Here is a 14,925-nt window from a genome sequence, read left to right as displayed (position 1 = left end):
GAATACATAGTTTCTTCCTGTACTTTATGTCACTTTGTACTCATTTTGCATGCATGCATGAAGTAATGGTGTAGAGAATGCTGAAGTGGCATTTGCTAAGAGAATTTGTTTGTTAAGGGACAGATTTTCTAGAATTATTTAAGTACCAAGAAATAGTGAAGGTCACAACTAGGATTTTGCAGAATCTCTAAGCAAGAAACTGAGATCTGTGAGAATGAGGAGTGAGACCTTAACAGGCTCTGTTGAACATTCCTAAAGGTGTCTGCCTGTCCTTGCACATTTGGACCTGCAGTACTGCAACAGTTGTCCACCGTATCATTCTTCTGGCTGACTGAAAATGCAAACCCAAATACTTTCTTCTTGAATGACTTGTTTGGTTGCTTCATGAGATGTAAATTCAGTTAATGTCCGTGCTTACATCTCAGGAGAAGATAGTATCATATCACATATTTAATTTATACGATGAGGATTGTTTCCTTCACAAGAAAAAAGACAAATGTCATTTGTTAAATCTGTGTCTTAGGACACAGTCAAACATAGCCGATACTGGTTTCAGTTAAGTAAAATATGGTGAGATTATACTGGCAGATATATCATGATTGCACAAAGTAATAAAAGTTGCATCCTTCAGGTCAGTCTTCCATATTTTTAATAAAACTCTGTGAATATTGAGACTTTTAGGGCAGTTTCCGGCAATTCCCACTCATCTGTTTAGATATTTAAGTTATCTTTGATCTTGAGGTGTAAATCTGTCCCTTCAGTTTACCGCAGATTAAAATGCTCAGCCTCCAAAAGGAGCTGCCCGCAACATCCCACTGGGCTGGGTGCAGAGCCTTATTGACAAGGGGCTGTTCTGCCACCCTCACCCCTTCGCAGGTAGTGCCTCACTGACACAAACGGCCTTGTTAGCTTCCTTTTATTACGCACAAAGAAAAATGTTCCTTAGTGTGAGTCGGGCTGGCAGAGTTGGGCCCTTGGTGAACAAAGAGTCCAGGATTATCGTTCCGAAAAGCCCTCTGAGGCCTGTATCAAGAGTTATTAACCACTGATTCAGCCCATAGCATTATTTTGTAGGCTTAAGTGGGATTTCAGTGGTATATTGGGTCTTGTGTCTGTGTAGGGGTGAATTTTGCCCTCTGTTATTTTATCTTATAAATAGCTGTTACAGTTTCTCTTTTACATTATCGTTTAAATCTCTTTCAAAGGTATGGTTTCTTAATCCCCTGCTGCCTTTTTTTTTTTTCTTTCTACTAATAAAGAATAAATAAATTTGCAAATCCACACATGACTGAAACAAAAGGCAAATAAGCCCTGCACGGTTTGTATTTGGTGCGGGATAGCTCATTTTGATGGTTTCAGTCATCATTCATTTGAAAAGCAGAAGCTATGATTGTTAAGCCTCATTATTTTCAATGAAGCCTGACAGTTTCAAGGTTAAACAGAAGACAGCTACTTTCATCCCAGAGGTATTTCTCTTCAAACATGGGCAGCTCTTCGCTAGCTTGTTCTGCTATGGTGTGCAGTGTCATTGCTTGGTCACAGAGTGGTGCACATCTAAACCCGATTGCAGGACAGCGTGTAAGCTGTGACCTCCAACCTATGTCTCCCCAGAAGATACCTCAGTTATTGAAAGTCACTTTCCCCTACTTGTATAAGCCACACAGTGTTCCGTTTTAACTGAGCAGTGATTTAAATAAGCCGTGATCTCAGATTTTACTATTTTTTTCCTGTCTCCCCCTGAAAACAATTCGCAGCCCAAACCTTCTGTTTGTCCAGCCAGTTTGAAATGTTTCTCCTGTGCTTTCTGTCTCTGAAGCACATTAGAGGGGGTTCTAGAGTGAGAGAGAGAGAGACCTCCAGTGATAGTTGAAGTGCCTGAGAAAGCTGCATTGCTTCTGAACGTACGTGCTGTCAAAAGTGAGGACTGATCTGCCATCGCTTTCTGAAATTGCACACGGACTATCAACTGATTTGACAGGGAAACTTCTCACTAAGAGAGGCTGAGGAAACTATGACCTGTCAGTAACTGGGTTAAAACCCTTAGAACCCAGAAAACATTGATTTATCCACTGTGAGAAAACTTTCAGGAGCAAATAACTTATAGAATCATAGAATCGCAGAATGGTTTGGGTTGGAAGGGACCTTAAAGATCATCTAGTTCCAACCCCCCTGCCATGGGCAGGGACATCTTCCACTAGACCAGGTTGCTCAAAGCCACATCCAGCCTGGCCTTGAAGCCATCCAGGGATGGGGCATCCACAACATCTCTGGGCAACCTGTTCCAGTGCCTTGGAAACTTGTGAAAATCCTGACTGTGTACTTGCACGGACTGACTGCACCAAGTTATGACTGTCTGGGTGCTGCCTCCATAAAGGCGAAGAACTAGATGTATGTTACAAAACCAGGAAAAATGCTCTAGTTGGTTAAAAATGAAAAGTGATGCTTGGAAAACTGAAGGAAGAGGAGTAGCTAAGCAGTGATTTTTCACCTGTGCTTTCATTCCTTTAGAGTCCCTGAGGAACACCTAGAACCTTGTGAACTTTCCACATACATTTCCTGGTGTCTGATAATTACATTAGGGTGGTGAATTCTTAATCTTGTTTCAGGTATTAAGTCACCTGGTGAGTACAATGAAAGGTGTAGCTTCATGGTGCTTGGTGGTTCCTGGAAAACAAGAGCGTTTCGATACGTACCATGTGCGTTAGTCATGACTTGTGGCAATAAATTCAAGACGTGTTAACTGGTTTTCCTGCACTGAAGTTACTAATGCATCCATGAGATAAAATGAATGTTACAGTTTTGATAAAGCTGTATTATTTTTATTTCCTATCTACATTCCTCATGTTGTATAACATATTTAAAAAAAAAAAAAAACCACAACTGTCTTTTCAGATAAGAAAAAATGGTCAACTTTGCAACTGAATACGGCTATTTGAACCTGCAAATCTTTTTATCCATTGTGGAAGTTGTGTGTATAATATGCTGAACGTGGCTCTAAAAGGGTTCTATGACACACATGTCTGCCTTTATATAGTTAGTTTATTTGTGGGAGAGCTTTCATTGAAGGATTCCATGAAATACAGATAACTTGAAGAAATAGCTTGAACGCATGATTACTGGAGTACTGAAGACAAATGTGTGCAAATGGAAAATGATGAAAAAATTTAGCCCTTTGCATTTGGCTTACATACTTTAACAACAGGAAAGAAGAAATTAAGCCAGTGCGATGCTGGACATGCTTATAGCCTGTGCCTTAAAACTAAGAGAGGATTAGGTGGCTCTCTGTCCTACTTAATTGGACTGTTAATTTCAGTGTTGTTCCGTGGAAATAGTAATCGTATGGGCCACCTTCAAAATATCATCATCCACATCCTCAGAAACTTGTCTTGTTGAGTATTTTGAAAAAGATTTTGACATAAGACACATGGGGTTTTAGGCATAAATTTATAAAGTGGACAATAAAAGTATCTGTTGGATAACGGACAGGGTATTTTTTAAGGGGAAAAAACAAATAAGTGTTACATTTAACATGAGCCATGGACCACTCGTATTTTAAAAAGTGCAAGAATTTAATGTCCTGCTCACACCGATGCGCATATGTGCCACAGGATTGCTGCACAGGATTTTGTGTTAATGCCTTACGGGGACCTCCGATACTACATAGACTACAAAAGAAAACTGAGTTGATATATATCACTGACTGCAACTGGGTTGGGTTTTAGGTTAAAAAGTTTTCCGTAAGTTGTCTGCATTTTCCCTTAATGTCTGTCTTTTACAGTAGTGCTTTGTTTCTGAGCGTGACCACCACCAGGACAGCTTGGTTCAGTGCAAACACTGTCTCTTTCAGCCAGAACATTCCTAACGTTAGCTTCCTTTTTTTTTTTTTCTCTCCTCTCCCTCTCCCCTGCCCCCTCTCAGGTTGGAAAGGCTGGTGAACGTCCTGAGGAAGAAGGTTGGAGCAGGGACCATTAGGACCGTGATCTGATTGAAAGCTCTAGTCTAAGGAAGCATTCACATCTGGTGACCAGGCTGCTTCATTCAGCACTGTGTAAACACTAAAGCCTTAACTTAGCAAACAGTTGTTAGAAGTGGGACACTCCAGCGACATTCCAAGCTGAGATAAAATCAAATCATAAATGTTTAACTACTTTGCTGCTGAGTTCTGTGATTTGTTGAAATGTTTCACTGCAAACATATATTTGTTTTTAAGCAGATGCATTGTGCAGTGTGTACTGTGAAAAATTATGTAGATGCTTATTTTAACAGTCTGTCCTCTCAGTGTTACTAGACTATAGTCTCTGCAAGGCACAGCTTGATCGTGTTTTCAAATACTGTAGGCTTCAGGTGCAAAATCCTGCAAAGCAGTTTCAAAGTTTAAATCCCTTATGTTATTTGTGGGACTGCAAACAGTCCAGTATTTGTATGTTAAATATATTAATTGATAACATATGTTCCCGTTCAAGAAATATCTCTGGTTAGTATATTGGAGATTTTTTCTTCCTTGCTTATAGCCCATTGAATTACAGCTAGTGACTGTGACTTCATCTAAAAGAGTGCATGTATAGCTTTTTACAATGTTTGAATGCTGCTGCCAGTACATGGCATTTTCAGCATACATTAAAAAGTACAGTTAGGTTTCACTGGAGGAACAGCTCCATAAATTGGAACGTGAAATTCTTGTGACATTGTACAGTATTTCGGACAGTGGGGAAGGTTTCCTATATTGTTTTTAGTCACTCCTCTGTCCTTTCCTATGAGGGAAAATCTCCCAAATATTCAGAAACCACCTCATAAAGACAAAATTATACTTTTCACTGTAAGGTGGTTCCCTCACCCCTTTCCTACAAGACTTTTTGCCTGCTTCTTCTAGACCTCTGATTGCTCTGCAGTGCAGGCATACCATCCAGGTTGGGTCTGAGGCCAGACTGCCAACTGTCTGCTTTGTGTACTCCTGAAGTGCCTTGGGACAGAACTCAGTGGCTGAAGGGTAGATTCCTATAGGGATGGGAGAAATTGAGCAGTGAGGAGGAAACTTTGGGGTACACAGACATTACAGACCTTACAGATACAGGAGACTTGAACCTAGAGTTATATTTGTGACCCAAATGTCTCCTGTATTCAGTATGTCTCTGTCACATGGCCGAAGGTGAGCAGAAAGGTCAGCTCAGTGCTCACAGAAATGTGCTCAAGAAGGCAGCTGTAATCTCTAAGCAGTCCAAATTCACTAATGAATCTCAGGAGCATGGTGGGCTTTAAGTTACTCCCAGGACCAGCTAGCTCAGGCAGCATGGATGTAGCTCCTAAGGCTTCCACTTGCCTACTCAGCTCTGTGTTTAATGTTGTTATGCTGTCTTCTCTCTCAATGTTTGTTTGTACAGATGTCATGATAGAGCAGTTTAGCTGAAGAAAATGAAATTTTAATTTTGGGAAGGGGGAGACATTTCAGTGCCTGTTTTTCCTTTCAAGAACTTCCATGTTAAACCTCCCTCATCTGCAGGCCTAAGCTCCTCCTCGTTTCAATTGACCAAATCTAACCCCTTACAGGAAGATGAGTAGCATTCTTCCAAGCCAAATTTACCCAAGTCGCTTCTAGAATCTCCTGAAGTGTTCCTTTTTGACTTTGGGTCAATCCTAAAATAGCCAGTGAGTCTAGAGTCTCTCTCCCACACTTATTCAGTGGGAAGAAAGCTTAATGCTTCCAGAGCAGAGGACTGTCACCCTCAGCTTCCAGCCCCTTCACCATCTCCTATGGGCTGCTGTCCAGCACTTGGGCAACTCAGCTGCTCTTTTTCCTACTGTTCTCACTGAGCTTTAGTGCACTAAATGAAAGATGAGAGCTCCTGAGCTGTCAGTGCTGTTAAAGCATTTCTTCTTTAAGAAATCGGTGAGGAAATAATAAAGATAAAAATGTAGGGGCTACTGTACTGTGCTAGACCAAAGGTCCAACTAGCCCAGACCGTCTTCAGCAATAACCAGTAGAAGATGCCTAGGAAAGGGTGTAAAGTCAGGCCAGCACTGGTGACCTTTCTCCCAAATGCCCTCCCAGTTATTTAGGGGCTTTCTGAGCCAGAGGTGATATCTAGCAGCATTTTTTCATGACCTGTTTTTGAATCCATTTGAAGTATTAGTATCTACTTGTTCCTGTCACGAGAACTTATGCAGTTAATGATGCATTGAGTAAAGAAATATTTCCTTTTGTTTGTTATGAACCAGCTCTATTCATTTGCTCTCAGCTAGCTTTTGTATTAGAGAAACAGTGAACAAACATTCCCTGATCATATTTTTTCCATGTCCCTTGTGATTTTATGTATTTGGCATCCTTCCCCCACCATCTCTTTTCCAGAGAGAACCCCTAGTCTCTTTTAAAGAAGCTGTGTCATGTTTTAAATTGGCCTTGTCATGCTAATCTAGTTTTTTTCCAGTTCTGCAGTGTTTTTACTGAGATAGAACCAGATATGTGCCTGATGTTCAGGATACGGACAAATTGTGACTTTATCAGTTTTCATAATTGTCTGTTTTATTCTCTATGCTCTTTGTAATAATTTTTAGCATTGGAGTTGCTTTGTGACAGCTGATGTATTTTGAATTACAATTACTGTTATAATAACAACAACTCTACATCTTATTCCTCCATTATAATATTCAGCTCAGAGTTCATCATAGGGTGTATGAAGTCAGAACTGTTTTCTGAATGCATAACTTTGCATTTATGGGTACTGAATGCCAGCTGTGGTTCTACTGTGCATTCCCTGGTGACCATGAGCTTCTATTCCATCTCCTCTCACAGCTCATCTTTACTGCTCAGAGTAACATAGTAGCATCGCCATCTCCATGCTGAATATGTTGATATGAAATACCACCATCTCCAAATTAACCCGTTTTTCAAGGTGATTTCTTGGTTAAGCTGAACAGCATGGGCTCTGGGGCAAAGGTCCCTGTAAGACGGTAAGGTAAGTTTCCTTCACTGTGAAAATGATATATTTATTCATACCCATTGTTTTAATGTAACTTTGAACTACTTATTTTTCCATATAAAGATCGTCCCTCTTACTCCCTGGCAGCTTTGATGAGGACGCTTGTTTGCTACTTTGGAAATGCAAGTTTTCTAAATCAGGGCTTGTTTTCCATATATGAATGTGCTAAGTTCCTCCTTCCACTAGGAGCATCATGAGCTCCTCACCTTCTCCCAAGTCTTTCCACCTTTGAGCAAATAGCCTCATACAGCAGGACTGACCTCCAGCCTCTTATGTCTGCTGGCTTTGTTTAGGAAAGTAGGATCGGCCAGGCAAAACCCATACAGCAGTCTTAATGGCAGATACATCTGTTTGTGGGTAATCCTTGATTCAGTAAAACTAAGTGATAATTTTGCTTCTTAATATTCCTTCTGACACATTGTACCTAAAGTGAAAAAATATTTCTTGACTCTGTCTTATGTCTTGTACCAAGTAGCCTGAAATTCAGTGAGGTTTTACTTAGGAGGTTTTCTCATCCTGTAGATAATTGACTTTGAATCATAATTAAATTAGGTGTCGATTTTTAAAACTCTGCTAGAACTGTTTGTTCTCTGTGAAAAGGACATTGGAAAATTTACTGTGCTGAGAGGTGAAGATTTGGAAACAGTTGGGTTCTCACTCTCCCTTGCTAACAACCTGGTGTGTGGTCTTTGGCAAATCCCTTAGTGACAGTCAAAAAAAGGTATGCAGCCCCTGAAGAGGTGCATGGACTCCTTGGGGGGAGTGTAGCAAGGGCAGGAATTCGGGTCTGGTGTGTAGAAATAGGTGATAATGATAACACGGGTTAATTGGCATTTATCATACAGTTTATTCATTGAGAATTGATTGATGTCTGCACAGGGCTCTGAAGGTGAAGTCTGCCCAATACAGCAGACAAATGCAATTGTCACTTATGTCCTAATTTATGAGAGAAGGATGAGATTGCATCAGATTATGTACCAGGAGTAGCAATTCATTTGCCTCCCAATGGAACAGCAGCTCATGATGAAAGGTGGCTCACCACCACAGGCAATGCTTATGGTGATGGTTGTAATTACAGGTCGAATTAGTGTCCCTGCTGCCTTGAAAAGCACTGAGATACTCAGAAACGTCCTTCCCCTGTGAGATTTCGTGTGTTTCTCTTGATGATCTTGCAGCGCGTTATGCACTGGGAACCATTTCTGGTATATGCCAGGGTAAAATATGTAAATAGCATCATGTTGGCTCGGGATAAGAGCATTATTAATGCTTTTCGGCACTGTAATTATATTCATAGTAAGCCTTCCCTAAGCCCTCACTAATTAACAATATTGTGACAAATCAACTTTAACAGAAAAGAACTGTGGACCTTTAGTCATTTAGTACTGTTTTTTCATTCAGCCCACAGCCCAAAATTGGTGGCATGATTTTCTGTACTAATGTTGGGAAAACTGCTGATATTTGAAAAGTTCAGAGCCAGCTCAGTCTTGTTAGTGGAATCCTGTAGATGAAGTCAGTTTGATTCCTCTTTAAATATATTCACAAGAAAGTAAGATTCATTAGCTACTCATTAATGGAGGGGAATATTAAAACCGCTTTTTTGAATAAGCCATCATATTGAAATAATTTAGTAATGTCAATAAGTTGTTACAGGCACCTTTATTTATTGATTCCAAATCACGGGAACATTTTACAAGACACCTTATTTTTAAAATTAAAAGGCTTTATAAATATTCTTATCAGGTGATCAACAGTTGTAACATCTTTAATCCACGTACACAAATGAACTTGCTATCTAAATGTCAGGATTTCTCTGTGCCTTTATTTTCTTCATTTAGAATAATTCCAGATGAAGGCTGTTAGATTTGTTGGGAGTTGTTGCTTTTTTTTTTTCTTTTTAATTTGCGCCCCAAAAGATTTTCCTCCCATGCAGGAATAAACTGCGAGGCACATGAAATCTCTGACTGGCAGTTTCTCTGCATTGTGCTTGCTGTGATTGCAGCGTTACATGTGCTGACTGTTATCACTGTACCATTTCACATCAGGTCTGCAGGACTGGACTTTCTCTGTTTGTTCTTCTCATGCATTGGTAAATAAAATGTATTCACAAGTCCAAAAAGCCAAAGTGGTGTTCTCATATTAGGTTGATTATAAGTCAGCTGTTGAGCTTCAGTGGTCTAAACATTTCATTCTTCAGTTTTGTTGGAGGCACACGTGTTCTGGGAGGCTTTTAAACAAATACTTGAAATGGTTGAAAGATTTACATTGCCAGTGCCTAGCTAAATATGTAGTCTTTAGAAAAGACATGGTTTATTTTGGCACCATTTGAAAAACTCAAATATTTTAAACATTTGTTAAGTTCGAGCATGCACATTTGAGCTAAAAGTTTGCATTCCAAAATTGCATCTCAGGTTACCTATCTCTCTCCCTTTTGTATTTTATAATCCCTTTACTAAAATAGTCCTTGCAAAAGGAGGTTGATTTGGAGTTTGGGTTTTTATTGTTAATTGTAAAATATTGCCATTAACTTAATCGATTTTAAAGTAACATTTACCTGGTAACTTTGTTCAACTAAACATCAGAAATGCAAAGCCAGAAGTGTTTTCAGAATTTAGGGCTTCATGCTGGTAGCCAAGACTTGGTTGTAAAACTAATCAAATACAGGAATAGTGGCCAAGTCCTGCAGTGGCTTACTCATAGTCATACTACATGCAGTGATGAGTAACCCTGACGGTGAGTGCAGGGCCAGGCAATAAAGAAAACAGGTTGAAAAGGTGTACTGGACTGATAAAATAGAATAGCTTAAAGAAAAGGAGAAGATAGCTTTGACCTGGATTTTGGTTTTCTGTTCCTTCCCTTGATAGAAGAGGGGGGCAGGGACAATGTTTAGTCTAATTTTTTTTTTTTAATCACCTTTTATTTTCTCATAAATTTTAACCTGAAACTTGTACCGAAACTTAAAAAGTTGAAAATGTATAAATTGAAACCACCGTATTTTGTTTAAATCCTTCCAGAACCCCAGTTCAAGAAGCCCTGGAGCACACTGTTCCAATTCTGCACATGCTTTGGTGTGTTGCCCAGCCAGCTGCAAGGGGTCACCCTCCTTTCTGAGAAGCTGTCATGAGGAGGAGCTTGGCATGTTCCCTCCATGGTTACCTCGGGCCAAAGGTCCAAAGAGTGTCACATTCACAGTTGTTCATCATTATTTGATGGCTTCTGAACATGATAGAAGTGTTGTTGTATGGTAAAATAGCAATATACCTGGTAGAATTGGTCACAACTGCTTCCCAGTGGCCATGCTAAAGCAAGGTTGTGATAAACCTTGCAGAGTACATTGCATGAATTTACAATAATTAATACTCACACATGAATGTGCACAGTGCATTTCACATAAAATTGAAAAATATAATGGTTTCCCAGAGAGTTCAAAGGATGGAAACTATGGTGTATTTGTTCATTAACCAAGTATTAGCAGAATTCATTCCAGAACCAAACATAATTTTTTTAAAAAATCAAAATAATAAGATGGAAAAAACCCCACCTATTTTGGTACTACTCTAATTCATTGTCTGAAGCCTCAGGACTTTGTTCATTAATATTTGACTTCCACTACTTCACAGGTTTTGTGATCAAAGAGGTAGACTCTTTTCAAAAATCACTCTGTGAGAAATGAGATTATTGGTATCTAAGTTGATATAACTATCAGTTTAGAAGTTGAAATCTTGCTTAGGAGCAAGATTCCAAATATCTGTAAGTAAGAATCAGCTTTTCAAAAAGTTAAATAAATTCTTCACTTGGATATTTAGCTCATTCAGAGAACTCAACTCAGATGCAGCCTCTGTGAAAGTATACCAGACTAGAAATAGAATAACAAACAGTAGGAAATCTCCATCAACACATGCTCATAGCACTAGTATCACCCCATTTTGTACCTTAACGTGCTATATAAAATTATCAGCTTTGTTTCTTTCACTTTATATAGGGTGAATTTTCTCTCACCCCCAGCATGGAGGAGACCAATATTACAGATGATGGTTTCTAAACATTTGCAGTAGAGTTAAGCAAGAAAGGGAGACACACAGATAAAGATTGGGAATGTGATCAGCTATGGCAATTGTTATATCAGTTTGTTTTCAAATGGCAGTGCAGAAAATCGAATGCTTCAAGCTATGACTGGTATGGCAGACCAGCTCTACCACTCAACCGTGTCCTCACTGGTGGGGACACTGCCCTCCCACACAGTCCAAAAATGCAGGGCTTCGTATCCATGGTTTAGCATATGCGTGTGAAGCCAAGGGCCTCCAAAACACCATATCAAATATTTTGGGCATAGGGTTATGAGCTCAAATCAGCAAACTGAGAAAGATGTAGATAAACCATAGCTTTGAATGGGGCTACTCTTCGCGTTAGACAAGGAAGACACAGATCAGGATGCCTGGGCAGTGTAATAGAGAAAGTGCAAGATGATAGAAATTAAATTTTGAACAAAACAGCAGAAAGGAATTGGGTGAAATCCAAAAACACATGAGTGTGGAAGCTTTGCCTGCTTTAGACACAGAAAAGGAGGAAAAGTTGTTGAAATGAGTGACAGAAATACTTTGCTTTGCTTACACGTAGAAGTCTTGAAAACTTCATGTGAGTCAAAGCAAAATACAGCTGTTGTAACGTTTGTAAGTCTGTGTCTCGCAAAGGTTAGAGTTGGCGTGTGAGCAAAAGGCTAGAAAATCTGTTGGTTTTTCGCTAAATTCTTTTTTGATAGGGCAAGCTACCTAGGTTCTAAATTTCAAATAAAAACAATATTTCTAATTAACATTTATCTGGTTAGGTCATTGTATAATCAACATGAAAATTGGCGGTGTCCCCTCTGCTTCTCACAGGTTGAGCAGTAGAAATGGCAGTTGTCCAAGAACTAAGGCTTTCTTGGTATAAATATGACACAAAGGGTTATGATATCAAAATAGTAACTATTGAACTATATTTAATAGGATCTGATCCCTTCTACAGTTTTCATCAATAAATCTCAGCACACATGTAAAAGGAAAATGAATAATAATAAAAGTACTTTATCCCCAAACTGGTAAAAGAAATGCTTAAATGAGCATTTGACTGTATGTTGTATGTCTTCACTCTGAGCCTGAAAAGGACTGACTAAACTAGACTGAGGATTTTCCAGGCAGATCTTAACACCTCTGTTGGTGCAGGCAGTACTCCCAGATGTCAAAGCACTATTCTGGCTCAGGTGCACTCACCAAATGGCCATCCACACTCCAGCCATCCACAGCTCTTAATCACATTCCTAACAGTTTCCACTTCCTGGCTTAGAAAGTCTTGCCGTTTTCTGTCCAAGTGAGAGAGAATGAACAGAGCTTGGTTAATCTGGCTGATTTTGGCTTAGCCAAAAGGGGGCTAAGAGGGCCTGCAGCCTTTTCCGTGGGCCGGACTAGTGACTACTGGGAACATCTGGAAGATCTGGTTCTTGCCCTCAGGGATTCTTTCTGGGCTGTCTAAGATAAGTTGCCACTGGATGAACGAAAGTAAGGGCCATGTCTGTACCAAAGTTGTCATTCAATTGTTTAAATTTTAATGTGCCTTTACTTGCTCAGTAGTTGCTTTAAGTCAAGATAGAAAATCGTATCAGTGACAAATTTTATATGTACAAAAGGAATTTTGTAGGCTTTAAGAGAAATAATACCCCTTTGAACCGTTTAATAGACTAATGGTTGGCTAGCCATGAAAAAAACCCTGGAGCTGGTTATAGCTTCCCAGGAGAGTCAACAAAACTGAATTTTACCATCTTTTGCAGAAGGGAGAGGAGATCCCTCAGAGGCAAAGGGCAACCTGCAGAGTTTCAGGGCATCCAAAGATATAGGGGTGATACTGTGAAACTGAGTGGATTTCTAGGGGATCTGTCATAGGGATTGGGGGTCAGAAAGGTTAGTGTGGTTTTGGGGAGGGACTGTTCCCCCAAGGGTTATTATCCTGTGGGTGTAGCTGCATTGTGTGGAGTAACTGATGCTCGGCAGCAGCACGATGTAGGCAGTCATGCCTTCTGCTGGCTAGGTGACCCTATGTTCCCCCTTCCCTAAGGGTACAGGATTCCTTGCCTGGTGCACACAGGCGTACTGCCAAGGTAGAGATGTTCACCTAGCCCTGCAGACCACATGGCCGCTTGGGCCCAGACATCTCCTGTACTGAGGCAAGTTCTTCCTTAATTCAACAGATGCCCATAAATGCTACCCAAATAAATACTGCTCAGACCGGCTGTGGCCAGGAGGGATGGTGCTGCATGTGCTGCTGAGCCAAGTGTAGAGGGAGAGGTCAAGACAGAAAGGGAGGGAGGAACAGTGGAGGGTGACCATGCTTTGCAGATCCTTGTAGGGTCTTGAGATACCATCTGGTTGTGGGGTCCTAGACGACAGGGAGCCACTGGCCCCTGTGTCCATAAAGGACTGGAAGCAGGTTTTTAATACCTGCCTACCCATGACAACAACTAATGCCTCTCCATGCCTGAAGTCATGTCTGTTTTATTCAGACAATCAAATCTCAGCCTAAGCCATTTACAGTACGTTCAGTGTTTCTGCACATCCTTGCTAGAGTAACGCAGCGCAGGTGCATGAACCAGGGCTGTGCCCAAATGACGGCTGCACTGCTACTGGTAGACGAGATTAAGTGTAGATTGCCAGGTCAGGCAGTGCAGGAGAAGCAGATCCATAGAGCAAAACGATGACATGGAGATCCCCAAGGCCCACTGCTGTGCATTTGGGGCTGGCTCTGTGCCAGTCCCTGGGCTGGGCTGGCTGGTGGCGGGCAGTAGAAGCATATCTCTCCGTTTCAGTGGGATCCTGAGTGCATCAAGACTGCTCTGGGACGTGAACCAAAGCACAGAAGGTGAAGCCAGCTCAGAGAATAGCTTTTAAAATGCACCGCTAACACAAACAAAACACAAATAGATGCATCCTGAGTGAAATCCGCCTTGGGAATTCGCTCTTTGGAGATGTGACTCTGCCTGGCCTTTTACACAGAGCGAGGCTTACTGCTGGGCTGCAATTCCCCCGTTCTGACCCAAAGCCATTGCAATACAGGACTAACTGCACCTATTTATAGTACTTTGGGACTGGCTGGGAGCCTGAAGTGCAGGAGAAGGAAGGACAAAGATGTGCAAACTCACCCTGCACTCCGTGTTAAGCAAAGGCTTGACTAGAGGTTGTGCTGCTGGGGTGCAGGGATACCCATGGAGAGCAAGAGGGACTGCTCCTGTCCACACTGCAGCATCAAGCATTCAAACACAGCAACGACTGCTAGAGTGTTCACAGTTTTGCTTTTCTTTGACCACATAATGGAGAAACTCAGCTCAATTGCTTTTCATGCAGCTAAATGCCCTGCTTCCTCCACATTTTGCTTGTCTGCTCATGATAACTTTATTTCCCAAGAGCTCTAACAGCCACTAGAGTAAGATTCTTATAAATCTGAACTGCCTGTGCCTAAAGAAAATATGCTTTCATCAGTGTGTGTTTTTGTGAAATCCCACAGGACCATTTTCAACAGTCCTATATAGCAAATCCACAACAGCCTGTTGTAATATCCACCCCGATTTTCAGTAATGGTGTTATCCTTGTAATTTTCCAGTCACTGAAATCAGGGCTGCAAATGACTGTTACATGTTATGAGGTGGTTTATCCAGAACTTCACCCTCGCACAGCCTCATTTCCTGTAGAGCCGACCATTTGTTACCGGGTGACCTGCTACCTACTATCTCATTAAAAGTCGTCTTTTCTTTTTTCAGTGCTATTGACATTTTCTCTTCCTAGGGCTCTTCTAAAACCGCCTGCTGCAGGTGTCTAACTAGGTGCTGTGACTATTGCTTTCCACTAGTAGTAAAACAAGCCGAGGGCTGGCAGGCTGAACCACATATTACCCTCTTGACCCAGGATGTGTAGGAGATATACCACCACCT

At 40.9% G+C, this 14,925-nt stretch overlaps 1 protein-coding gene across 1 annotated transcript in view; it reads left to right on the top strand.

The window, feature by feature from the left end:
- The window catches only part of MIPOL1 (mirror-image polydactyly 1), a 181,853-nt gene extending 177,394 nt beyond the window's left edge, over window positions 1-4,459 (top strand). The window contains exon 13 of the mRNA XM_010148527.1: window positions 3,919-4,459. Within this exon, the coding sequence (XP_010146829.1) occupies window positions 3,919-3,985 (67 nt within the window). The 3' untranslated portion in view covers window positions 3,986-4,459. The remainder of the gene's footprint in view (window positions 1-3,918) is intronic.
- The last annotated feature ends 10,466 nt before the right edge of the window (window positions 4,460-14,925 follow it).

The sequence above is a fragment of the Eurypyga helias genome, unplaced genomic scaffold (genome assembly GCF_000690775.1).
Source record: "Eurypyga helias isolate BGI_N326 unplaced genomic scaffold, ASM69077v1 scaffold15673, whole genome shotgun sequence".
NCBI classification, from domain to species: Eukaryota; Metazoa; Chordata; class Aves; order Eurypygiformes; family Eurypygidae; genus Eurypyga; species Eurypyga helias.
Note: the sequence above shows the minus strand (reverse complement) of the source record. Positions and strands in the feature narration are given on the sequence as shown.